Source organism: Poromitra crassiceps, assembly GCF_964638095.1.
Source record: "Poromitra crassiceps genome assembly, chromosome: 23".
Classification (NCBI taxonomy): domain Eukaryota; kingdom Metazoa; phylum Chordata; class Actinopteri; order Beryciformes; family Melamphaidae; genus Poromitra; species Poromitra crassiceps.
Window position 1 is genome coordinate 16,933,186 of NC_139639.1, and position 25,462 is coordinate 16,958,647.

General features: G+C 43.8%; 3 protein-coding genes across 3 annotated transcripts in view; 2 read left to right on the forward strand and 1 right to left on the reverse strand.

The window, feature by feature from the left end:
* LOC310796784 (MAGUK p55 subfamily member 7-like) overlaps nucleotides 1-999 on the forward strand; it is a gene marked incomplete at its 5' end in the record, with an annotated part of 28,788 nt that extends 27,789 nt beyond the window's left edge. The window contains one exon of the mRNA XM_083659018.1: nucleotides 909-999. The remainder of the gene's footprint in view (nucleotides 1-908) is intronic.
* Nucleotides 1,000-3,843: 2,844 nt separating this feature from the next.
* LOC310796785 (homeobox protein Mohawk-like) lies at nucleotides 3,844-16,064 on the forward strand (the record flags this gene model as incomplete). Its single annotated transcript, XM_083659019.1, has 6 exons — nucleotides 3,844-4,210; nucleotides 5,080-5,239; nucleotides 6,317-6,470; nucleotides 7,692-8,030; nucleotides 15,419-15,452; nucleotides 15,794-16,064. Exons 1-6 carry the CDS (start codon nucleotides 4,020-4,022, stop codon nucleotides 16,062-16,064), a joined length of 1,149 nt encoding a protein of 382 aa, XP_083515145.1. The 5' UTR covers nucleotides 3,844-4,019.
* A 1,454-nt stretch (nucleotides 16,065-17,518) lies between these two features.
* Nucleotides 17,519-25,164, reverse strand: LOC310796632 (ras-related protein Rab-18-like). Its single transcript, XM_083658858.1, has 7 exons — nucleotides 24,993-25,164; nucleotides 24,337-24,392; nucleotides 24,144-24,205; nucleotides 23,826-23,898; nucleotides 22,087-22,205; nucleotides 19,991-20,057; nucleotides 17,519-19,235 (listed from the first exon to the last, which is right to left on the reverse strand). Exons 1-7 carry the CDS (start codon nucleotides 25,058-25,060, stop codon nucleotides 19,063-19,065), a joined length of 618 nt encoding a protein of 205 aa, XP_083514984.1. The 5' UTR covers nucleotides 25,061-25,164; the 3' UTR covers nucleotides 17,519-19,062.
* Nucleotides 25,165-25,462: the final 298 nt, after the last annotated feature.

Below are 25,462 nucleotides of genomic sequence, written 5' to 3' on the forward strand. Positions count from 1 at the left end.
ATACAAAGCCAACGACATGCTATACCAAGCCAACGACATGCTATACCAAGCCAACGACATGCTATACCAAGCCAACGACATGCTATACCAAGCCAACGACATGCTATACAAAGCTAACGACATGCTATACCAAGCCAACGACATCCTATACCAAGCCAACGACATCCTATACCAAGCCAACGACATGCTATACCAAGCCAACGACATGCTATACCAAGCCAACGACATCCTATACCAAGCCAACGACATCCTATACCAAGCCAACGACATGCTATACCAAGCCAACGACATGCTATACCAAGCCAACGACATGCTATACCAAGCCAACGACATGCTATACCAAGTCGGGATACAGACAAGATAACAGACAATTGAAGCCGTCAGTCCAGACGAAGCAGCATGTCCGCCTGTTTTAGCTGTTCAGGGCAGTGATACTTTCAAAGGCTGTAAGTTATGTACGTTCATAGATAATGAATGTACCGTGTGTCGTTTATACTCCACATGATGTCAATGGATTATACACATTGTATTACATGAGCTGTTGAAATGTTTATTCAAACCACAAGGATATATGGGTCTTTGAGGGCTTCAAATGATTTGTTTTTCAGTTCCATACGCACAATTGAAGGCCGATTGCTTCATGAGTCATGTATTCTAATGAATTTTAATGATATTGCTTGTGCAGAAAGCTGAATATTGCTTGTGCAGAAAGCTGTATACAATACCATTATTGAGAGAATTCAGAATAATTGGCAGCAACTCTGCATTAGTGACACTCGCAAACACTCATATTTGACTATCACAGCTGCTTCTAAAACCATGAGGCGCACAGGGCAGATTTCACCTGGAGCGGTCAGAGCTAATTGTATTTAATGGCTGCATTCCTACACACTTCCTTCCCCTTTCAGACGCTGCGGCCAATTGGGTGTGAAGGAGTGTTAATGTGTCAATCACGCCGTGTTTGGGAGGAAGGCAGAGCAGCGTGATGTGGAGGTGAAGGTAACGGGGCTTCTGGGGGATTCTTTCGGGGCCTGACGCGCCGCCGTACCCGAGAGAGGGAGAGTTACGAGGGAGCATAAAGTCCTACTGTACAGGCAGGGTGTAGCGGATTAGTCAGGGATGATGAGCAAATCGGTGGAGCGCACCGTCGAGTCGGAGGCCGAATGAAGTATTTATTTACTTTGGCGTCGGTGTTGTCGAACACAGCTTGGCGGTGGCGGGAAGATGGCGCGGCGCTGCTTTTGTCTTGTCTGAGGCGGCCATCGGCGTGTGTATGTTGTATAGCCTACATGTATCCCAGTCACTGAATGCACTAAAGCAGGCTGTCGGGGCAACACTCGGAGATCTGCCCCCGCCGTCTGTGCCAGGTTTGAAGGCCGACCTCAGCCAAGCGTGGCAGTATAATTTCATCACACCACTGAGAATCTGCAGGCACCCTCTGAGATCATAACGACGCCATTAAAGACACCGGAGCGGTCCAATGAAAACCCCCCGTTTTATGTTCGCTGCAGCTCCCACTTCAAACATTACGCAGAAGTATGATGTCAATTGGTCTCGGTTAATTTGGCTCAATCGTGTACCTGTCTGTTCGAGGAACGTGAAAATAAATACGGCTGATGTCGAGCAATATTGCCGTCTCGGGCATGCGATGTTCATAACTTATAAACTAACCCAAACTGTAGGCGAAACCAGTGTGGTAAGTCACTGCATCTCCAGTCCAAGTCAGAGTCACGTCCAAACAGGAGTCCAACTCGAGTCCCCCTTACCCGAGTCCGAGTCCTGAGAGTTACTGAACTTGAGCGTGAATCCACATGTAGGTGGAACACGCGTGCCTGAATGACGTACTTTGAAGGTTCTAATCCACTGAATTAAATTAGAATTTACATAAGATTCAAATCTCGCAGAGGGTCAACACAGTTTAGGGACATTTGAGGATACAAAAAACAGACTTTTACTAGTTGCTTGGCTCTCTTTGGACATGGAAAACACACACACACACACACACACACACACACCCTCAGACAGACACCCACACCAGCGCCAAGCTATCCAAACAAGGCGAAATATATGTCCCTGCACAGTGTTTTTCTACAGGTCTCCAGGCTGCCGAATGTAGGTGCGTTCCCACCTAATATCAACAGTTGAGCCGGTAAACACATCACAGAGGGACAGGAGTCAATGGCCTGTGATCGCATGTAGCGTTCTCTGAGCGGCGCTGTGGAATGCCAGCGTGGAATTTACTGCACCTAGCGGGGACGCTGCGGCTCCATGTGTTTTTCAGCTTTGAAACCATTGAAACTCAACCTCCCTACTGATAGGGCTGAATTATGAACAGGGATGAGAGTTGTGGAGTGCTTTAATATATCTAGCGGTCTGTGCTGAACAAGTGCTGCTTAGATTCTTGTCTATAACCGAACACATGGCAGGTTTGTCAAGTCGTGGCAATTGCATTAGGGGAGACCGGGGACAGTTGTAACACTTTTACCGATTGTCTGAAACGATTGATTGTTTAAATATTTAAGTGGTTTTATTATAACAGTATTTTAAATTAAGTAGTATATCTAGCAGTCTGTGCTGAACAAGTGCTGTTTAGATTTTAGTCTATAACCGAAAGCAGGAAGGTTTGTAAAGTCGTGGCAGTCGCATTAGGGGAGACCAGGGACAGTTGTAACACTTTAACAATTTTCCCAATAAATCAAAAAACATTGTTTTTACTGGAATAGCAATTCTTTTCCCAATATTATAAACATCAATGTGTCTGAAACACTGTTTTGTTTCAATATTTAAGTGGTTTTATTGTAACAATATTTAAATGGTTTTATGAAATATGTACAGGTTGCAAAACTGATTATAAAACAGTCACTTGACGGTTACAACCGTCCCATGTTACAACTGTCCCTGGTCTCCCCTACATAAGAGCTAATAGGTAATAGTAAAAAAATATGTTTTTGTTTTGGGAGGATGTTTGCATGCAGAGAAGACAGAAGTTGGACTATCTATCAGGCTCTGTCCTGTCCCGGGCCGGGTGCCTGCATGTTGTCATAGCCTACAGTTATACTAATGACGAAGCTAAAGCTTCTGTCAACCCCACTTTTCATCATCGTTCCTAAGCCTTGTTACGAAGTGCTCCGCTGAAACGGAGACAACGCTGACAAATATGTGCATTATCTTTGGTTTATCCTCACGGATCTGACACACACTCACACATGCACACAAACACCGGCCAAGGATGAGATGAGGCAAAGATCAATTTCATTTTTCCATTGTTTGTGTTGACTTCATAACGGGGCCAATTTGTCCTTAAATCCATTTGAACTCAGCAGGATTCAGCAGGAACACAAAGCACAGTTTGGCGGTTTTGCTGGTTATTAAGCACCATGTAATTACACCCGTCCATTTCCAGAATCCCCTAGTAAAACATATATTATTATTTGCTGACACGACTTTTGGTGAAACCACGAGCTCCACAAGAGTCGTATGCCTCATGAAGAAAATATGAGGGCATGTCAGACTGCTTAATATGGGCTACCCCCCCCCCCATCCCTCCACACACACACACACACACCAGACAAAATCTCAATAGTAAATTTGATGACCACATCTGCTGATATTCTTTACATATGATACGTTCTTCAAAACATGGTGTGCTACTGGCAGCAGAGCTTTTCTTCCCCGAGCCATCCTGCGATGCGATTGGACGCAGAGGGAGCCAATAGGCAGCGGAGGAGCAGGTTATTTGAACTCTCCTCGCAGCAGCGCAGCTAAACCAGACAACATTCTCTTATTTTGCACACATAATTCTCTCATTGGGGAGCTGCGAGGCTGGCATCATCTGTCCGGTCAGTCACTGAGGCTTGGAGACTTTTGTCCGAGAGCAAGGAGAACCACCCCCCCCCCCTTCCCCAAAGTTATTTTGAATTCCTCTTTTATCAAGTCTATGACAGAAAGGATGGGAATGTACTGCATCTGTTTACATCTGGACAACTGCTGGTGCACCTGTTGATTGGGAAGATCTGAGAATGAACAAAGTAGCTGTGATGAAGTGTGATACTCTCCTTCATTTGGAGGACAACAGGAGAGCGGAGGAGAGGAGCAGACTGGACTGTGTGGAGATCACTCAAAGCAGCCTAACAGACGGGCAGAGCGCAGACTTGCTGCAGTGCCAGGAGGCGACTGAAGGCAGCTCTCCTATCAAGTACAGAAGATATGGGTACGCCCCCGTTGTCTGATGTTGGAAATATGTGGCAGTTGTTTTGATGGCATGATTGCCATTGAAATAAGTTGTCGTATTTTTGCATTACTGTTAAACCTGTGTATTTTTGCTGATACATGAAGATATAGTCGGTTAAAATAAGCGTAATGCTTAATGCTTTTTAAAAGGATAATTTTAAATAATTAGCCACAACCAATAACAAGCTTTATATAATTACAATGTTGGTAGTATATGGAAATCTATTGAACAATGTTTACCCCGCCTGGTGACGCATTTCGCATCGGACGATGCAAAATGCGTCAACTAGCAGAGTTTCTGCCGGTAAATCAAAGGGAAATTCTCAGTCCAGGCAACACAGAGGGAGGGTAAACATTGCTCATTTCCATACAGACTACCAACATTGTAATGATACAAAGCTAGTTGAAAATTGACAAAGTGACCCTTTAACCTCACATTATGACATGTTATAGCAATGTTATAGCTCTGTGTTTACATTTAGCAATACAGACAGTTGGATCATTGGATTTTGATTTCTGATTTTTGCATTTGCATATAAATGGGGCACAATGTATATAGTTATTGTGCAGGAGATGAGAGAAGGCTAGGAATTCAAACAATAATAGGCTTTTGCTGATAACTATGTTTCAGCTATTAATGAAGTGAATTTGATGCTGGAAACCAGTATTTAAATGGCAAAAAAAAAAAAAAAATCTATTCATACAATGTGCAGACACCAGAATTCCTGATACAGAAAGCCATCATCCAGCACATGTTTGATATCACTTGTACCAATGTCAAACAATCACAGCAACAAGAGGCCCTGTGGCTGGGCCCAGTTAACGCCAGATGCCTTGTGACTCCTCCAGGTCTCGTCTGGGTGGGGTCAAAGTTCGCCACAAGCGGCAGGTGCTGCAGGACATGGCCCGGCCGCTCAAACACTGGCTGTACAAACACCGGGACAACCCCTACCCCACCAAGACCGAGAAGGTCCTGCTGGCCCTGGGCTCGCACATGACTCTGGTGCAGGTGAGGTGAGCTCCTGTGGGAGATGGGTGGAGGGATGGAAGTGAAAGATGGGCTGACTGGTCCGTACCTGGACATAATGGACAAAAGAAAATCATATCTCAGTATTTGTAGACTGAATGGCGATACACAATATAATATCTTGGCATTTTCTACGAAGTAGGCTCAATGTTCATTTGTATGTCAAAGCCACATGGGAGACATCACAAGCACTTTTATTAAAACAAGACTGGGCTGGGCCATATGGATCAAATCAAATATCACAATATCTTTGACCAAATACCTCTATCGATATTGCAACAATATTGTAGGGATGCCTGTTGGTGCTTTCACAAAATATTTTACACATTGAGATTTTGGATCGCCTAAAAAATCATCAGTAATGTGAATATATAATGACTAAGTGGGTAAAGGCAAATAATAGAACAGAGAGAATAGTCTGGTAAGTTTAAAAAAAGAAAATTACATCATTTTACTGTAATGCAGCCTTTAACTATTGGCCCGGTGGGCCCTGATACAAGATCTCTATTGCCTAGACAGACATACCCCCCCAAATAAATCAGCATGGCTCCTCAACCATAAGGCCAATATGCATGTCTGGCCTTGTTTGAAAGGTAAGAAGTTATTAAATATGAATCAAGTGTAAGTAAACCTACATCTATTACCATTCCAGAGTAAATGGAGATGCAATAAGGAAAAAATTATAATTTCATCCTCGCATAGTGAATAATCTAATTTTAAAAGGCAATATCACCATTATAACCAAGATGCCACAAATAATAATAATGCTGAATGTATTGTCATGCTCCTTGACTACAACTGTAACTGTAAATTTTATGAAAATACACTAGAATTCACCATTTATGATGCAATTCTATAAATATAGGCGAGGATGAAAATATATATTTTTTCCTTTATTGCATCTCCATTTACTCTGGAATGGTAATAGATGTAGGTGTACTTACACTTGATTCATATTTCATAATTTCTTACCTTTCAAACAAGGCCAGACATGCATATAGGCCTTATCGCTAGTGAATTCTGAATTCCGCTGTCCTAAAAGCAGTGGTGTGTTTGCAGGTGTCCAACTGGTTCGCCAACGCCCGGCGGAGGCTGAAGAACACGGTGAGGCAGCCGGACCTGAGCTGGGCGCTGAGGATCAAACTCTACAACAAATACATCCAGGGCAACGCCGAGAGGCTGAGTGTGTGCAGTGATGACTCCAACTCAGATGGTGAGGGCCACATCAGTCCTCCATAGTGTATTATATGTAGGGCGAATCTGGTGATGCAATACTTATCACGATACAGGGGTTACGATTCAATATATTGTGATAATGTAAGCAAGGAGATACATTGAGATTTTTTTAATCTAATTTTAGGAAAACCGTCATAGAAGAACACACCACCATTATACATCAAATCTGACTAAACACATCTATATCACATGTGTAGTACCTCCGCCAACAGAGTTGGGGCCAAACAGTTGGCCAGGAGGTTATGTTTTCGCCCCCATTTGTCTGTTTGTTCGCAGGATCTCTCCAAAAGTTATGAACAGATTTGCACGGAACTTGGCAGAAAAGCAGGTCATGGGCCAACTTAGAACTGATTAACTTCCCACGCCCACTGGCCAAAAGGGGGAGTGGCAATGGGCGTGGCCAATCACAAAAAGGCGTTTAGCTTCCAAATGGATTCACGTAACACCACAAAACTTTGTAGAAAGGTTGACCATGGGCCAACTTAGAACTGATTAACTTTCCATGCCCACTGGTCAAAATGGGGCGTGGCAATCACAAAAAGGTGCCAAATGGATTCACGTAACACCACAGAACTTTGTAGAAAGGTTAGCGGAGGCATGCATTCTACAGAGTGCCCTCTAGTTCATTATTTTATCGCATATAGTAGGGTGTTAAACCTGTGGCCCGGGGGCCAGAACCGGCCCCCATCTTTGCAAAGTGTGAAAATTGCACTGAGAAATCCTCCAATCCAATTTTTCAAGCTCAGGATTTGACACCTAAAATTGATGCACTTGTGAAGACTAAGAGGTAGCAGGTTCCAGGAGCAAGTATTAAGTACCGCTAGCCTATTCATGTTTTCTGTATTCATCACTAAATGGTAAACTATTTTCAGTATAGCTTTGAATATAGAGAAGAATTGCACCGTTGCCATCAATTGGAATGCACAGTTACAGACAGTAGACTTGATATGATAGGCCTATGGTAGCTGAGATAACCCTATGTGAAACTGTGTTCTTAAAATGTACCTGTAGGCCTAATTCCTTACAAGAAAAGGGAAAATTGGGAGGTGTTGTTATTTAGGTTATTATGTTTAAATTGTCTTTGCTGGCCCACTTGATACCAAATCACCTGAAATGGTTTATGTTTGTATTTAGCCATCTTTGCTCCCCCTTATAGTCCTCTCATTTGTTGTTGTTGTTGTTGTTGTACATGTTGCAGATGAGGAGTGTCCCTTACAGACTCCCATCAGTCAGTCAGACTTCGGCAGGTCGTCTTCCCATAAGGCCGTACTCCAGAAACAGGGCGGCGTCCTCGCCATGGCCGACTCGGCCAACAGCGACGACAGCGCCTCGCCGCCGTCCAAGTACAAGAGCAGCTTACTGAACCGCTACCTGAACGACACGCTGCGCCACATGATGGCGGCCACGTCAGAGGGCGTGGCCGCGCCCCACAAGAGGAGGAGCCACTCGGAGTCGTTCAGCTCCAACGACTGCGACGAGGACGCCGTCTCCCCTGCCTCCTCCTCTGAGACGGAGAACAACTTTGTCTACCACATGGGTGAGTTTCTCTGTCTGTCTGTCCAGGGTCAGGAGGGTTCCCTTGATTCATTTCCCAGAGACACCAGTGTATGTGGTTCCCCTATAAAATCACATTATCACTCGTTAAAGCCTGAAAGTTGAGTCAAAATTTTTTTTGCTTCTTGGCAGATGGTAGCCTAGTCAGTGCCATTAATCCATATCCATATGATATTTTGCCATAAATTATTAAATGCCATAACGTGTGTGTGTGTGTATGTGTGTGTGTGTGTGTGTGTGTGTGTGTGTGTGTGTGTGTGTGTGTGTGTGTGTGTGTGTGTGAGAGAAGGTGTGTGTTTGTGTTCATGCCAATTGGCTAAAACGGGGGCAGTGGGGGGGGGGGGGGGGGGGGTAGGGGGGATTTCGAAATGCAGGATGGCAGAGGCAGAAGGCTGCATTTTGGAAATTTGCATGTGTGTGTGAAAAAAAGACTATAATAAAAAGTATTTTTGTTTGTTTTTATAATAATAATAATGATAGTTATTTTAACACAGTGTAGTGGTCAAGTCACTATATCTCGACTCCAACTTGAGTCTCTAGTCCCCAGTGTTCGAGTGTGAGTCCAAGTCCGAGTCACCAAAGAAGAGTCTGAGTCAAGTCCCAATTAGCTGAGTTCAAGTCTGAGTGCGGAGTTACTGAACATATGCCTGTCTGTCCTTGCACGGAATTGAATAATGTAATAATGGTATTAATCAATATCTTCTTATGCCAAATTATTACAGCATATTACAAAAAGCCAGCCTTTATCAATTAACAAGTCAGAGTCCTCGTCTCCAACTCCCGAGTCCGAATGCATGAAAGCTCGAGTCCGGGTCCAAGTCGAGTCACGAGTCCTGAAAATGTGTCGACTACAAACACTGTTTTAACGACATCAATATTTAATAGTCTGCAGGGCATCTACAATCTCAGTCCATATCATCCTTCAAACAGGCCCTCAAGACCCACCTCTTCAACCTCGCCTTCTCCTCCTAACCTCACTCCACTCTACCTACTGTTTCCACCTTTCATGAATGTTTCTAAATTAAAGTATTTATTTCTGTGTTTTCTGTAAAGCGACTTTGAGTATTTAGAAAAGCGCTATATAAGATAAATGTATTATTATTATTACAGCACCATCATGCCAACAGTCATCATGCATAGGCTAATATCACAAAGCCATTAAATAGCCTGCTACTGTATAATGCATAGTCAGGGGGCAAACTGAGAGGAGATAGCTCCCTCTGTTTGTGGAAATTATTAAAAAACATCTTCCTTGTTAACGACAGATTTATGCTTAATGTGAGGGGGGAGTGACACTTTAACTACCCAGAATCCCCTTTTGTTCAATTGGAACATCCCGCTGTGTACAGTAAAAGGAGCACAGAACCCCCGGCACCTTCCGCACGGCTCCTCTGAGGGCCCGGACATTCATAAATCTCTGGCATTCCACTGACAGTCAGAAGCTTACCAAGATTCAATTATGAAGGTACTGCAGAGTTGGACTGGAGTTTTGACACCTGGGTGCCCTTTCAGACCTATAGGGAACATGGCAGCTTAAGTTACGTTGACAAGCCTCAAATCCGCTAAAGGTACGGCAGCCAAAGCCTTTACAAACATTACTAATATAATAACTTATAAGACTCATGCAGACGCTGAAATCCCTCATTTAAAAAAAATTGGATCGGGCTGGAGCTGGCTGCCGCTGCGCACCGCAAATATGATTTCCATATAGTAGAATGTGCCATTTGTTCCGCTCCAGCCCCTCGCCATGGTGGAAATGTCCAGTCTGTCTCAAGGACAATTACAGAATGTCTGAGACTTTTATTCTTCCCAGGGTGAGAAGGGGACGCCTGTGCCAAATAGTGGAAGTGGAGTAGGCTGTCAGTAGAGCAGGGAGGAGCGCTGTTTTAGGGCCAGTGTCACAGCTGTCACTGATATCCACTGTGAGACGAGGCAGAGGCCACGCTGGACGCTTCAGGTGTGCTTTGGAGCTATGCTAGTCCCATGTGTCACTTCCCTACTGGAAATAAATCAGCTTCTTCATTTCATTAGTTGTGAGAGTCACTGGCTGCACTTCTCCTGAATAACACGGCTCATAAGTTCTAAATTAACCCTCCAAAATTAAGTTAATTTTTGCTATTTTTGGAACTTTAGCGAAGGCTCAGTTAAAACCAAAAAGAACACGTGGTGATCATTCAAAATCTGTAAAGACTAATACACCCCCTTGTTTTTACAGCTAGAAAAACAACGATTTAAACGATAAACAACGGCTCTATGAACAAACCAATGTCAATGCGAGACTTTCTCAAGTACTTCACTGTTTTATGAATACGCCTTTACGTTAACTTCTATTTCTTTTGGGGCATTCTAGGGAGTTTCTTGGTATCGACACAATGTTTGCGCAACATTTTAATGCATCCCCACTGGTCACATTACGGGTGTTTGTAACTCAGTATGGTTCCTCTGCGGAGGTGAAGTGGAAAGTCGAGCTGCCAGATCCATGACCAGCACTAACACCGCCATTAACACGTCTCCACTCGGCCCGGGAGAGGCCTAAAGCAGTCACTAAAGCTGAAGCTGAAGACTGAAGAGTCACTAAAGCTGAAAGAGATGGACTAATCAGTGCTCAGGAGCGTCGTCATGCGAGGACGCTTCAGCCACGTCAAGTCAGGATGCAGTGGCGGTAAAAGCCCACTGGAGGTCGTACAGCAGGCCTACACGTTACATTACTACGCAGCAGACAGGAATGCCAATGTGACAACGGAGTATGTGAAGACCGTAAGATGTGGTCCTCGCAACGGGTCCAGGATTTCCCTCGAAGAGGCTGGAGACCCATAAATGTGATGTGGTGTTTTATTGGAGAGCGGAGTGAAGAAAAACGTATCTTGACACGTAGCGTTGGGTTTTTCCGCCCAGCGTTGTTTCGAATGAAAACATACATGCTGAGCGGAGGAGTCTCCCGCCAAATGCCACATGCGCAAAAGGGCTTGTCCGCGAGTGTGCGTGCAGGAAACCAGGCGGGTCCAGGGTATTTGTCTCAATATACAGTTGTTTTCCTGTGCGGATCGCGATGACGCACCCTGGTGAGGGTGACTCAAAGTCATCCCCGTCGAGACATGAGGGAATGTGAACACACAGCAGGACATCCAAGCCTGTAATCAACTCATAGAGGCTATTAAGTTAAGTTAAGTTAAGTTAAGTTAAGTTCCATATTTAACCGAGTGAATCAGAGTCCTGACTCCTGAGTGGTAGTGAGTTGTTGGTTTAACTCACTCCCCAGTAAGGCCCGTCAAGGGCATAACATGGGTTGCTGTGTGGACTGTCAACACAACACAGGTTAAACATATTCAATGGTCTGTGGTAGTGTGTGAGATTCCTCCTTTGCATAAGTTCTGAGAAGAAGTTGTGATGACATTATCAAAGATCTAAGCGGGAGCAGCTTCATTAAGCCTTCAAAGATGGTGCTGCAGTTGAGACTGTCCAGAGGTAAAACAATTGGATTTTTTCCCGGTAATAAAGGAAGTGCTTTCTTGGCTAATCATGCTACGGCTAAAGAGAAGAAGTGCTCGGGGACGTTCGGTAGCAAAGAGCAAAAAACGGGCCAAATGATTTACTATGAACGTGTAGTTGCTCTTGGCCCGGGCCTGCGTGAGAGAAATCAGACACGGCTCAGACGGGGATGTTTCAGACCGTTAGTGTTGGAAGGCACAGCAGATCTTGACCTCTAATTTTCCTTCTTTATTGCTCCCTGAAGAAAAATAGCTTTTGAGCAACCTCAATCTGCTGGCGAGAGAGAGAGAGAGAGAGAGAGAGAGAGAGAGAGAGAGAGAGAGAGAGAGAGAGAGAGAGAGACAGCCAGCCTCAAACTGCTGGGCCCAGAGAGAGAGAGAGAGCCTCAATCTGCTGAGAGAGAGAGAGAGAGAGACAGAGAGCCTCAATCTGCTGGAGAGAGAGAGAGAGAGACAGACAGCCTCAATCTGCTGGGCCCAGAGAGAGAGAGAGAGAGAGAGAGAGAGGGCCTCAATCTGCTGGAGAGAGAGAGACAGAGAGCCTCAATCTGCTGGGCCCAGAGAGAGAGAGGGAGGGAGAGAGAGAGAGAGAGAGAGAGAGAGAGAGCCTCAATCTGCTGGGCCCAGAGAGAGAGAGAGAGAGAGAGAGAGAGAGAGCCTCAATCTGCTGAGAGAGAGAGAGCCTCAATCTGCCGAGAGAGAGAGAGCCTCAATCTGCTGAGAGAGAGATAGCCTCAATCTGCTGGGCCCAGAGAGAGAGAGAGAGAGAGAGAGAGAGCCTCAATCTGCTGAGAGAGAGAGAGACAGAGAGACTCAATCTGCTGGGCCCAGAGAGAGAGAGAGAGAGAGAGAGAGAGAGAGAGAGAGACTCAATCTGCTGGGCCCAGAGAGAGAGAGAGAGAGAGACTCAATCTGCTGGGCACAGAGAGAGAGAGGGAGAGAGAGACTCAATCTGCTGGGCCCAGAGAGAGAGAGAAACAGGGGTAATATTCCAAAATGGAAATGGAAAAATGTGTTCTCTACACATTACATTACGCACACTGTCACATAAACATTCATAGAATAACAGAGAGGAAGAGACCGCGAACACAACATGCATTACTCATAACTCCTAGTTTCCCTGCTCCTAGTTCTATCCCAGAGTTGTCCGTTCTTTTAAACAACAAGCATTGTGAGAGCAGGCCAGGGCAGCCATTCCTCTCTCTGCAGCTCCAGTGGGATTCTCTAGTGTTCTTTGATGCTGCATGGTGGGACAGGACTGGAGATGTGGAGGTGGGAGGGAGGTTTGCTGGAGGTTTGCAGTAGAACTAACTTTCTGGGTGCTAGCGGCGCTCTGGAGATCTGAAGACACGGCGGCTGCCTTCATGACATGACGCAGATATCATATTTTTCCGTCTCAGAAAGCACAAGAGGAACATAAGTGCATTTGTTTTGGCGTGAGCAGCTAAGCGCGGCCAGACTGGAGCACTTCGCTCAGTTAAGCCTCTCTGGCAGCGTGACACACACCCCAGACACATACAGTACATAGAGGCAGACACACACGCACACACACACACACACACGCACACACGCGCACACACACACATACACACACACACACACACACACACACACACACACACACACACACACACACACACACACACACACACACACACACACACACACACACACACACACTGTATATGTGTGCAGATGAGATGAACATAGACTTGCATGCACACAAATGCGAAAACCCCCTCACACGCGAACAGACACACTTATGGCCACACACATGCATGCATACATGCCACACACACACAAACACACACACATTCATTAATGGATTTCGGTTGACATGACACAACTGTTGCGGGCGGCGCCACCTTGAGGACCAATTTGAACCAACACGAGGTCCTCTGCTGCGCACTTGGAAATAGTGGGACACTAGTGTCAAACAAATGTTAATATCTCTGAGACTATATACATCGCATTGCTTCTATTTTGACATTGTGATTGAGAGCAGACCAAACTTAAATTGTGATTCCTCAAAAAGTACAAAAGGTATCAAAAAGCCGAATAAGAGTAATGATAATGTCCTAAAGTGTTGACCCATTTAAAGTTTTGGAGTTTACGGTATGAAAGAGTTAACCTTGCGAGGCAGCTGGATTCACGCAAGATCATGAGATCGTGATCACATGATAAATCCATCTTGCCACGCTCCAATCTATTGGTTTGAATCTGAACCACCAGTGGTTTTGCGCCAATCAGCATCCTATGAGGCAGCTACGGGTGGGCTTATACGGTGATAGACAAATGGTTCATCCAATCACCGGCCAGGTATTTGCCTGCCCTTTGAAACGGTCTCCCGGTGACTCGTTCCCAGATGGTCATGTGAAAACAAACCATCTGGCAGCATCAGGTTATCCTCCCATAGCTCATTCATGGCCAAAGACGTCTTTGACGTGTTATCAGGAATAGCCCAGAGGGCCAATGACGTGTTTGACGTGTTTTTGTTTTTATTAGTGCAGCGCGTAGTTCAAAGACTTCCCCAGCCTGTGACATGTTATCAGGTCCCTAGCCTCAAAGCCAAGCCGACAACACGCGATCAAACACATACCGCAGCTGTTGTTTGAAATGAGCAGGAGGAAAAACAGAGAAACGCGCTTCCTTGTGCAGAGGAGAAACGCCATTGAAACGCCCCTCGGCGCGCTGCACTGGTCGCCTTGCTGCAGGGCGAACCTGGATTGATTTGTTCGCGGTAGTCAAACCCGTGACGAACATGATCGATCCGGTTCCAGCGCCTGGTCCCAAAGCCAAGCCGGACCCGTTCCTGTGTCGCAGCATTCGTCCCAGCCCGAACGAGAGGAGGAAAACGATGCAGAGGCAGAGGAGGCTAGACGCGGATCTCAGACCAGATGGGTGTTCCCCTCCTATGCTAATTTGCGGGGGAAGGAGGTGCGATCCAGCAGCAGCTGTGGACAGAACTCTCTCTCTCTGTGTGTGTGTGTGTGTGTGTGTGTGTGTGTGTGTGTGTGTGTGTCTGTCTGTCTGTCTGTCTGTCTGTCTGTCTGTCTGTGTGTCTGTCTGCACACTCACTCACACTGAGTAAACTGTATTGTTGAATGTAAAAAAAGCACTTCATATATATATATATATATATATATATATTTTTTTTTTTTGTCATTTGTGTCAACGAATAATATTTACATGTCTGATGTCAATACAGTTCAAAATAAAAGAATTGAGAGCGAGTTCTGCCTGAGATTGTGTGCTTTACAAAAATGGCCTTTTCTCCTGTTTGTCTTCTCAGAGAGACCTTTTTGGTGAAAACAGGGTGTATATAAATGGCTATAAGTAGAGTACAGAACATGCTAAAAGCTCACTTTTTTTTCCCTGGTGAACCCAGAGACGTACATCTTAATTTTGAGGTATTGCAAATCACTTTGGTGCTAATAGATAATTTACTGTGGGTCTTGAAAGATGACCAACAATTATGAAAATCTTTGGCCTGTGCTAAATATTGGCAGTCCTAAACTGGCCATGAATGAGTTAAACTGGGTGCTGTGTTCGGTCCTCAAGATGGCGGCAAATAGCGACAAAATCGTTCCATGACTCAAACCCAGGAATAGCAAACACATAGTGTATGCGTGCAGATGAACACACAGACTTGCATGCACAGACACACATGCAAACACACACACACACACACACCCACACACACACACACACATACACACACACACACACACACACACACACACACACAGACAGAAACTGAATACAATGTAGGTATTGAATGTACTGTATGTATGCCTGTTATGTCTATAAATGTTATTTCAGCACCAACAAGCCACCTGATGATTCATGTTGCCAAACTGAGTGTTTTTCTCCTCTCTTGCAGACACAGTGGACTATGCCTCAACTAAATGTGACAAGTAAGTGCAACTATTTATTGCTCCATCTGCAATCAAATCAGATGTTTGCACTTCTCAACTCCCATCAGCTTGAAAAGTAATACTACTCTTTAACTCCCATCAGCTTGAAAAGTAATACTACTCTCTAACTCCCATCAGCTTGAAAAGTAATACTACTCTCTAACTCCCATCAGCTTGAAAAGTAATACTACTCTCTTGGCAGTTGTCCTTGAAGTTGAAATCCCATCCCTCGTTAATCCATAGTTACACTGCCTACTGAGGAGATAGCTGATGTGGATTTCCCAGATTGTACTTCAAATCGATTCTATGGGCTTTTATTTGGTTCATGGTCTGATCCGCAGTGACCAGCAGCAGGACAGAGGCCAGCAGAGAAGAGACGACCACCAAGGCTGGAGGGAGATCCATGCCGCCGTGGCTCTGACCAACCTGGCCCAGGGGCAGAGCTGCGCCAGGGGGCCCGCCGGCACCACCAGAACCACCATCGTAGGCAAGATCTGCGCCGCGGGGCAGAGCTGCACCACGGGCCCCGCCCTCACCAGCCGCATCATCCAGAAGTCTTCGCACATCTCGGAGATCCAGACTGTCAAAGTGGCTCTAGCAAACAGTGGGTAGGCTCAGTGTGGGCACGTCATGCCACACAGGTATGGGTGCTAGAGTAGACAGTGCCTTGAAATATCTGTGATGCCTTTATTTTGTAAAAATAATAATAATAATAATAATAATAATAATAATTGTGTTTTCAATCATTTTTGTATTGTAAAATGGACAAAAATAACCTTCCACTTTTGAATATTTTCTACTGTCGGTGCTATGTTTGTAACTTCTTCCCATTGTCCTCTGTTGCAGTAAGTTATATTAACTTCCATGAGACTGGATTATTATCCAACGCCAAACTTTCACAGCAGCTATTTGAATAAACCCAATGTGAACCCTTTTGACCTGTGGGATTCATTACACGTTCACTGGATTGTGCATGCTTATTATTATGACTGCTAGATGTTTTCCTATAGTATCCACTGGTTATGTTGGCAGTTGCACATCTAGCAGTTCCATCAAATTCTTGCCATTTGTATTCTAAAGTCATGGGATTTAATGGGACGTCCACCCTGCCTTGCGCAACACTGAAGTGTCCTTGAGAGACACTGATGATCAGTGAATCCCCACCAGCTGTGCCTAGCTGAACTCAAGCAACTTTTGATAACTGTTGAAATACATGCCAGTAAATCATCAGAAGAACAAAAGTCCATCAAACATATTGGCCAGATTGTACACTTTGAACACGTCGGACCTCTTACACACCCCTGATACAAAATGGAGTCAGATTTTTTTTCCTGATGATGTTAAACGATATATGTCACATGTCAACTGGATTGTGTAATGAAACACTACCATCAACTCTCTTTATTGTGCTGCACATACGCCACTGTGACCTCCGTGTCCCATACAAATCATTGAGAAGCTCCCAAATGCAGCCTGATTTGTGGGGCCCTCCGGAGGCACAAAAGCTTGTTTTCGGACTTTCTTGTACAGTAAACATCAGGGCGATATGAGAGATGCACAACTTTCATCTGTTTTAGATGTTAAAACGTGACGTAAATGCCAAATGAGATCTTAGGAATTTTCTGACCTCAATGCGGGGTCACTTGCCAGAAATCTCTGATATAGGAAATCTAGAGAACACGATAAGGCTCGGGGGGATGTCTGGTACTCTGCCTCTGTGCAGAAAGCTGTGGGGAGGCATCCTGTTCCATCTTGGGACGTCCTGAGTATGACACCGAACATAAGCTTATAATAATCACACACTGTCCTCTGGCGCAATTTTCTAAAACATGTTTACCAGGATTTTTCCACTCGGGGTCCCTGTTTCTGCCTATTTTGTGACATTTTGTGCAAAGAATGTTTTCAGTTTTGCATGTAGAACAGGCTCGAGTCATCAGCGAGCTATTGTGGAAAAGAGCGCCTCACGCCATCTCCGCTGTCACCTGCTTTCGATTAGCAAGAACTCAATGGCTATTTCTACTCGATGGCAATTCTTGATTGGCAATAAAACACCAGCTACTCTGGAGTAAGGGTATCTTAAGATGATCATTTATTTCAGTTTGCAACAATACAAATGTCCATGTTATGAGACCATAACAGTTGCAAGTGCCATTCAATGTTAAGGCAATTTTGATGTAATGCGATTCAAATGGACGCCCGACAAAATGCAACAGGGGAAAGAAATATGGGATTAAATGGAGAAAAAGAAGAAAATGGAACACAATGGAATTCAAACAAACAGCAACCACATAAACAAACCCATAGTATATTGCAGATGTAATGAAGGTATTGACAATGACATTTCTGGGAAAAAGTGCCACAGGGAATTCCCCATTACAATGTGTGAGAAATGTCTTGGGTATGTCATTGCATGGACCGCTACACCACACAAGACAGCAAAATAAAAAGGAATGAACAAACAAACACAGGACCACTTTCCCCACTTTGTCCCATCGATTAATTGCTTTCTTGTCATAGCAGATAGGCAAAGGATGCAGAGAGCTCCAACGAGTAAAAGGCAGAATTTATTGCAAAAGCTCTCAGCACTGTAAACCTCACACTTTTTTTTGCGATGGGGAGAATAATATGGTCCGGACATGCAGAGTCAAGACAAACAAGCTGCGTTGCAGGCGATGCTACTGTACAAGAGAGCATTTAGCAAAGAAGCAGTGATTGCATGTTTTCCATTTAAGGAGGAGAAAATACAGGGAAATCCATCCATTTTTAAAGCATCTATAGACTCGATACTATCAAATAAACAAGAACTGGGTTAACAGTGAGGATAAGCTGGTGTCAGTAACTGGGGTGGAGAAATGGAGTTTCATCAAGTGTTTTCTTTGGGGGCGTTCACAGTGTTGTATGGAGGCTATCACACACCCGACAGTACATCACCAGTTTCTTCCCTCATCTCTCCCAGCTGTAGTGATGTGGCATGTACTTAATAAGGCCTGCAGATCTACGTGTCAAGTTAGTAGAACATTTAATACTTCAACTTACCAGAAGAACTTTGTAGCATATAGATTGTAGCTCACAAAGCAAAAGCTGTAAACTAGCTTTTTTTTTTTCCTGGAGGGAAAGTTTGGGAAGGCTGTCATATTGATTACCGTATATATAATCATTTCAGATCAAACTTGACAAGCTATGTACTGTGACCTACAAATTGGTGTATATAGCCATTATATATTAACCTGATGCCTTAATGTACAACAGAATCAATGTTGCCCATACGATAAATTCAAAACAGACGCGTACTCACATCATATATACTTGGCATGGTTAAGTTAATTTAAAACAACGTACGTCCTTTTTCCTTTGACGAGAGATTATTTTTATCGATCGTTTCATTCATGTTTTGAACACAAAGTAATGAACCGTGACACGCGTGACAGATGATGGTTGACTAGGAAGTGTGCAAACCGCAAAGTCCCTCCGACCGACCAAACTATTCCAACAATGAACTCTTCCACCACAGTACTCATCCGATCTCTCTTTCTCGCTCTCTCGCTTAGCTTCTCCGTTTCTGGTCCGTGGTCATTCCGATTGGGTTGGTGCATTTTCGTTTGGTCCGGTTTTAGGGTATGGAACAGTACCCGCCGCAGGCCCTGCCACCGTGCTGCTCCTGCTCCGACAGACGGACCTTCGGACCCAGGTTGTCGCTCTGCCAAAGCCCCGGAGTCTGGAGGATCTTCTCCACCAGCTCCTCGAAGGCACACTGGACACCATCCTTGGTCTTAGCACTGGCCTCTGGACAAAGGAAACAGGAAGGTTATTGACAGTATATTAATTAGAGATCAGTACAAAGACAGCAGAACTCAGTAACACACTGTGTGGGTAGAGCACTTTCTTAACTACAACTCAACTCTAAATACTCTACAGAGAAAACATCTCATTTTTTTGGGTGATCTTTTTTTGTCATAACCCTTAAGAGAGAGATTTAAGAAGTTGGCAAGTGTTGACAAATATGACATAAAAGGTATGAAATGACTTCATCTAATGAGGAGACGTCCAGTGGAAACAAGACATCCACATAAGGGATTAAAATCCATGACATCTTCGTGCCCGGCCCTTTTTAAAAACCCTTAATTTAGCCATTCTAAAATGGAAACTCTACAGAAACGTTAACCTAATTTCCCAGAGAGGGGCAGATTGGAGCTGGGAATCAGAAACACGTGCAGACATGGATTTGATAAATGAAAGACTGCTAGATTTTAATCATAATGCAGTTCTTCTGGAGTGGCTGCATCTTTCAGCGCGACGCTGACGGCGGAGGTTCAAAAAATACCAAAGCGCTATAAACAAAGCAACAATCTCAAACTAAATGCTAAACCAAACGACTTGCTCAGTGATGTCTCCACTTGTTTCAGCGACACAGTTACAGCTCTCTGACTTTCAAGGTTGTGTGCTACGCTGAAAGTGAGGTTTAGTATTAATATGAGACTATGAGATATTATTAGTTAAATGACCAAGTTTGATGATATTACTGAGACCATAATACATACCAATAAAAAGCATAGAGTGTTTCCTTGCAAACTTCAGGCCCTCGTTTCTGTCCACTTCACGGTTGTCCTGAAAACAAAACAGACTATGTAAGCTCCTCCATGGGCCTTTTTCACAGCAGCCATTCTGTGTCTAAAAGGCAGGAAGTAGCACAGGTGCACCGTGCACCAAAAACATTCATTAGGGTTTCCAACTTCCAGTCCAAAATTTTAGGTGTTCCAGTGCTGGGGCCCTAATTAATGAGTTGGTTGCACCTGTGTGTACCCTGCCTTTTAGACACAAAATGTGAAAAAGTCCATTCCTATGCCCGTATGTGGAAAACCACATTCTAAGGGAGAACATGTTTTAATCAAATGTACAAGTGAAAACAGAATATTATGTTATGTTGCCTACTATGGATGGTCTGAGTATGAGTGGGATTTAATTTCTATAGCCAAAGTTCACAATTGGTCCAGAATCAGTGAATCATAACACTGCATAGCCTGAATATGAGTTATCAGCTATCAAAGATCTGTCTATGAAAGATGATGTAATCCTGTATATATTAGCATGAACTCGTCGACATGTGCCGACGCGACGACGTAACTATTATGCGTCGGTCGTCGACGCCTAACGGAGGACATCGAAAAGTCGTCGCCATGGTTTGAGACCTTCTTGTAATACATCCATGTTTGAGACTTGCGCTCAAAGCGCTACCAGAGCTGCTCTTCTCATCTTGTGTCTTTTTCACACATTCCTCTATATTTACTTGTTCTATATTTATTTGGTAATCAAAGTAGTAAGCTACGTTATTATTTGGCTTATAACTATTATGTGGCTTTGCACGTTCGTTGTTGTTTTTCTCGCTATCAAAGCCCTTTTATTGTTGCGAGCGGGTCCATTGTTTGGCCTACTAAGGTTACAGGGATCAGCTGGGGTGTGTTCAATAGCTATGAAAACGGTGTTCACGGTGTTGGGGCTGAACTCAACCCCTATCCCGACTGTGTGGCTCTTGCGAGTCTGCGAGATGACATCCCCAGGGAGGAGGAGGAGGGAGGCAATGGTTAAGGAAGATGAGAGATAACATTACAATATACTGTACAAATAGCCGGTTTCTATCAAGAGTAATTAGCCGCCAGTTGGACCGGAGTTTGCAGTGAGAGCGATGGCATGATGATGAAAGGAGGGAGTGGCTGTTCACGTGAACCACATGGTGCGACCCTGGACATCACAGTCAAACGTGTGTCGCCCGGACATCAAACTGTTAGCAGTACAGTAAGTCTCCCATCATATTACAGTTGCAGTAGTTTTCCCAAGCCATGTGTTGAAAGGCCTCTTGTGTCATCGGCTGCTGTCATCAACTCAGTGACCAAGACTACTTTTTTTTTTGACGAAGACTAGTCGACATCAAGTCGACTTTATCGGTAGAAAGGTCGACTTGAAAAAATCTGTCATGCAACACCTAATATATATCCATAGTTCCTACACGTTTTCAATTAAAAAAATCTACTACTAATACTTATTCCAGACAGTCATTTGTTTTGAAGATTTTGACTGGTGTTCAATATAATTTACGCATATACTGTAGGTATTATTATTAAGACCCCCTTGAAAACTAGATGGTTCAACTCAAGTCCCCCCCCCCCAATAATGAACAAACCTTTATCAATCTTACCCCTGCTAACTAGGTCATATCACTGTATAGATGAAGATTGTTCTTCACAGCAACAAATATCAGTATATATGAGATGATTGGCAAGGTTCCTACATGGTTTCTATTTTAAATTTCCATATTTTTCCAGGGAGACATGTCACATGACAGTACAGTTTGTTCTTGACTGGATTTGATTTTGGTGCATATTTGATATAATGCATACTGACAGCGACTGGGTAATAAGAGCATCCTTCTATCTGAACATCATTCTTCACATCAATAAAAACTGTGGACTCGAAATGAGTCTACAAAAACATAAAAGCTAGAATTATGTGTGCATCAGACCTGAACCACAACATTTTCCATTCTTTTCCAGATTTTTATATATTTATTCCCAAGCTATTTAACCCTGGAAATGATCAAATTCCTTTTTAAAACTTTCCCAGACCAGCTACACAGACTCACCATATCTATTTTGTTCCCGACGAGCATTTTGACAATGTCGTTGCGTGTGGTGTAGGTCTCCAGTTCATTCAGCCAGTTTTCCAGCTTGGCAAAAGTTTCCCGTTTTGTGACATCGTACACTGCCAAAAACACAGGAGAAGAGAGCATGAGGAAGAGGGAATATGGTAATAACTTTCCTTTGAAAAATAAAGTAATGTCCGCACACTGAATATGCTCCCGGTCAGTTTCTTGACGTTTCGATTCTACGATCTTCATCAGACTGATCAGATTCTGATGAAGATCATAAGATCAAAATGTCAATAAACTGACCAGGAGCTTATTCAGTGTGCGTGTAAGGAAGTTTGTCAGTTTGTTGTTGAGTTCCGCTGGATCTTAGCTAAGAGCTCGCGATGAGTGATCGGTTAGAACCACAGAGATGTCTTTCAGGCTTTTATTTGGAATATCAGGCAGAAGTATACTATCAGGCAAGCAACATACAGAGAGAGAGCGTAGATAGATAGCTTACATGTAGGAGAGAGGTAGAGACTCGTGTATCATGTGCAGAGAGAGATAGCATAGTAGAACATCGCTTTTATACCTCCCACATTCAAGGTATGACATCATTGGTGATGTCACAAGGTCACGTGAGGTATGACATCATTGATGACCTCACAAGGTCACGTCTGACATCACACAGTCTGGAGACAGCCTAAACCGTCTGACATCACCGATGACGTCACAGGGGAAACTCTGAGTCATCACCGATGACGACCTCGCAAGGTGAACTCTGACATCATCGCTGGGTCGCGTGCGTGGCTCCGGTGGGCCCACGAACAGGCCTGATGGTGGGGCCTTTTCTACAGTGCAGACATTACTTTATTTGTCAAGTTCATATTTGTCCTGCACCTGACCCACTGAGCTGATGTGCACGCTCTACTTCCTTCTTCAATAACTTTCCGTTACCCATACAGATTCAATCAGGAAGCTGTAGGAAATAACACGGCTATGGTTGATTTACAATTTTGGCATCTAGCCAATGCTCTCATCCAAAAAGGCTTACAGTGACTGTATAATACAATAATAAGCTTCAACTGCCTGCTCACCAAAATTACAAGCAACCAATAGCAAGGGGTGCAGAGACAGAGCCACGGCGCCCTGCTAATATCACTATGAACGTGGAGGTTAGGGATGCACGATGATATCAGCACATCATCAGCATCAAAGGCTTTAAAATTAAATATCTGCATCGGCCCGAAACTAATATTTCTGCCGATATAACAGGCCGATAAGTTATCGGCCATAACGTGATGTCATCATCCAAGCCTGTTTAAGGAGGATGAATCTTAGTTTTGTTTGAGAGAAAATGTTACATAAATAAAAAATATGGCATGTTTTACATAACCTAAGATGAAGTAGTTTGCATATTTTGCCCAGTGAATTTGTACATTTTGAAAAGCATTGTATTTATGTCTGCATCTTCCAGTGGGCCATCACGATAAGAGTAGGCATACTAATAATAATAAAAGAGTTGGAAAATATTGTACATCGGCAATAAAAATCCAATATTGTATTGTAATATTAATTGTGCATCCCTACTGGAGGGATCATGTCAAATCAAATAAGAGCTGGAGAGAGAAGGCATCTTTTGAGAGAGATGTGAGTAGAGAGGAGAGGGGATATGATTCCTAGTTTAAAAGAACATCTTCTCAGTCACAAATGAAAATAGTGTCATAACACTGCATTAAGATCATACTGCTCACCAAGTATGACTCCCTGTGCACCACGGTAGTAGCTGGGCGTCAGGGTGCGGAACCTTTCCTGGCCAGCTGTGTCCTGCATGAACACAGACACAAACACTCACTACACCAGCACAGGCTGCATGTTATGGACAACATGTACACTGTATGCCCATGGAAGGAAGGCCTTTTCCCCATTTCCTTCTGCCTTTTCTGCTTGCTAACTTACTATGTAATGTCGCCATCCTATGGAGAAACCTTGTACTTCACCATGTTTTTCATGACAGCACAGACATTTTCATGACGCGACAGATATACAGATAGCACATATACACAACTTACCCATATGGCAAGCTTTGCACTGTTTCCATCTATAGCAACTGTCTTCACTTTGAAGTCCACACCTGCATCGGTCGACCATGAGAAAGAGCAGGAGGGAGAGAGACAGACACTTTAACATAAAGAAGTTATACGTGTGCAGAATTGTGAGAAGTTATACGTGTGCAGAATTGTGTGTGTTTCTGTGTGTGTTAACCTATTGTCGCTGTCTGCTCTGGATCAAAGGTATCCTCTGTGAACCTCAGGAGGAGGCTGTTGGGGAGAAAGATAAAGTGGAAATGAGAGGGACAGAGACAATGGACACATTTCACAGCAACCGTTTGAGGTGGCAAAAGCAGGAAGTAAACCAGGTGTAACCAATACCATTCATTATGGTTCCATTCCGTTTAGGTGTTCCAGTGCCAGGGCCCTCGGTAATGTTATTGGTTACACCCATTGACTGTACTGTATACACCGGATTTACTTCCTGCTTTACCACCTCAAAAGGTTGCTGTGAAAAGAGCCTATAGTAGAGTGTAGGAGGATTACAGGATGAACATGAACTTATTGTTGACGAACCGACAAGTCTTAGGCTTAATGCTAGCTTATGAGCAAAGGAATTCATAACAGCAATAACAACAGCTACAGTAAGGATAACTAATAAAGTCAGCTAACATAACTTAGCTAAATTAAGTTGTTTGGAAAAGTTGATAATGGTTGGCTTCAATTCGTAAACATGGGCAGCAGCAGTAACATGAGCTAGCAACAGCTGCTGAGCTGTGAGAGAGAGGAATTACATAAGAAGCAGATTGTCAACATTCACAACAGGCTAACCTAGCTAGCTTAGCTAACTGCCCACATACAGCGACGAACCTGGACTTCCCCACTCCGCTTTCGCCGATTATCAACAATTTCAGAGTTGTCAGCACGTCTTCATCCATATTCCCGTAGGAGGTAGTTTACTTTGCACTTGACGACACTTTCTCCGAGAAATGTCACTTGTTATGAAGACAGCAGACAGCTAGCCTGCTGCTCATGCAACTTCCGCTCAATCTGCAAAACGTGACGTCACTGTGGTTTGCAACCAATAACAATGTATCCACATGTCAGTTACATATTTTTTTTAGGTCAGTGGTTACATGTGGTGCTAATCAGATAATGTATCAAGTTTTACATCAAGGAGTCACTATTGTATCGCTTTCAAGTTTGCAGGCTCAGATGTTTAATAATAATAATAATTCCTATGCCTATGGTGTCCTATGGTGTCCAGAAAAAGTGCAAAATAAGTCATGGGGATTGGAATTATGAGTGAATGTGCTAAAATAAACATCTTATTTATTTAT

Bases quoted from the DNA above. Each gene is read 5' to 3' on its own strand.
- LOC310796632 (XM_083658858.1), bottom strand. From the start codon at position 25,060: ATGGATGAAGACGTGCTGACAACTCTGAAATTGTTGATAATCGGCGAA. The intron at 23,899-24,143 runs GTAAGTTGTGTA...GTGTTCATGCAG, and splicing joins GTGCAAAGCTTGCCATATGG to GACACAGCTGGCCAGGAAAG. The intron at 20,058-22,086 runs GTGAGTCTGTGT...TTTTGTTTTCAG, and splicing joins TCGGGAACAAAATAGATATG to GACAACCGTGAAGTGGACAG.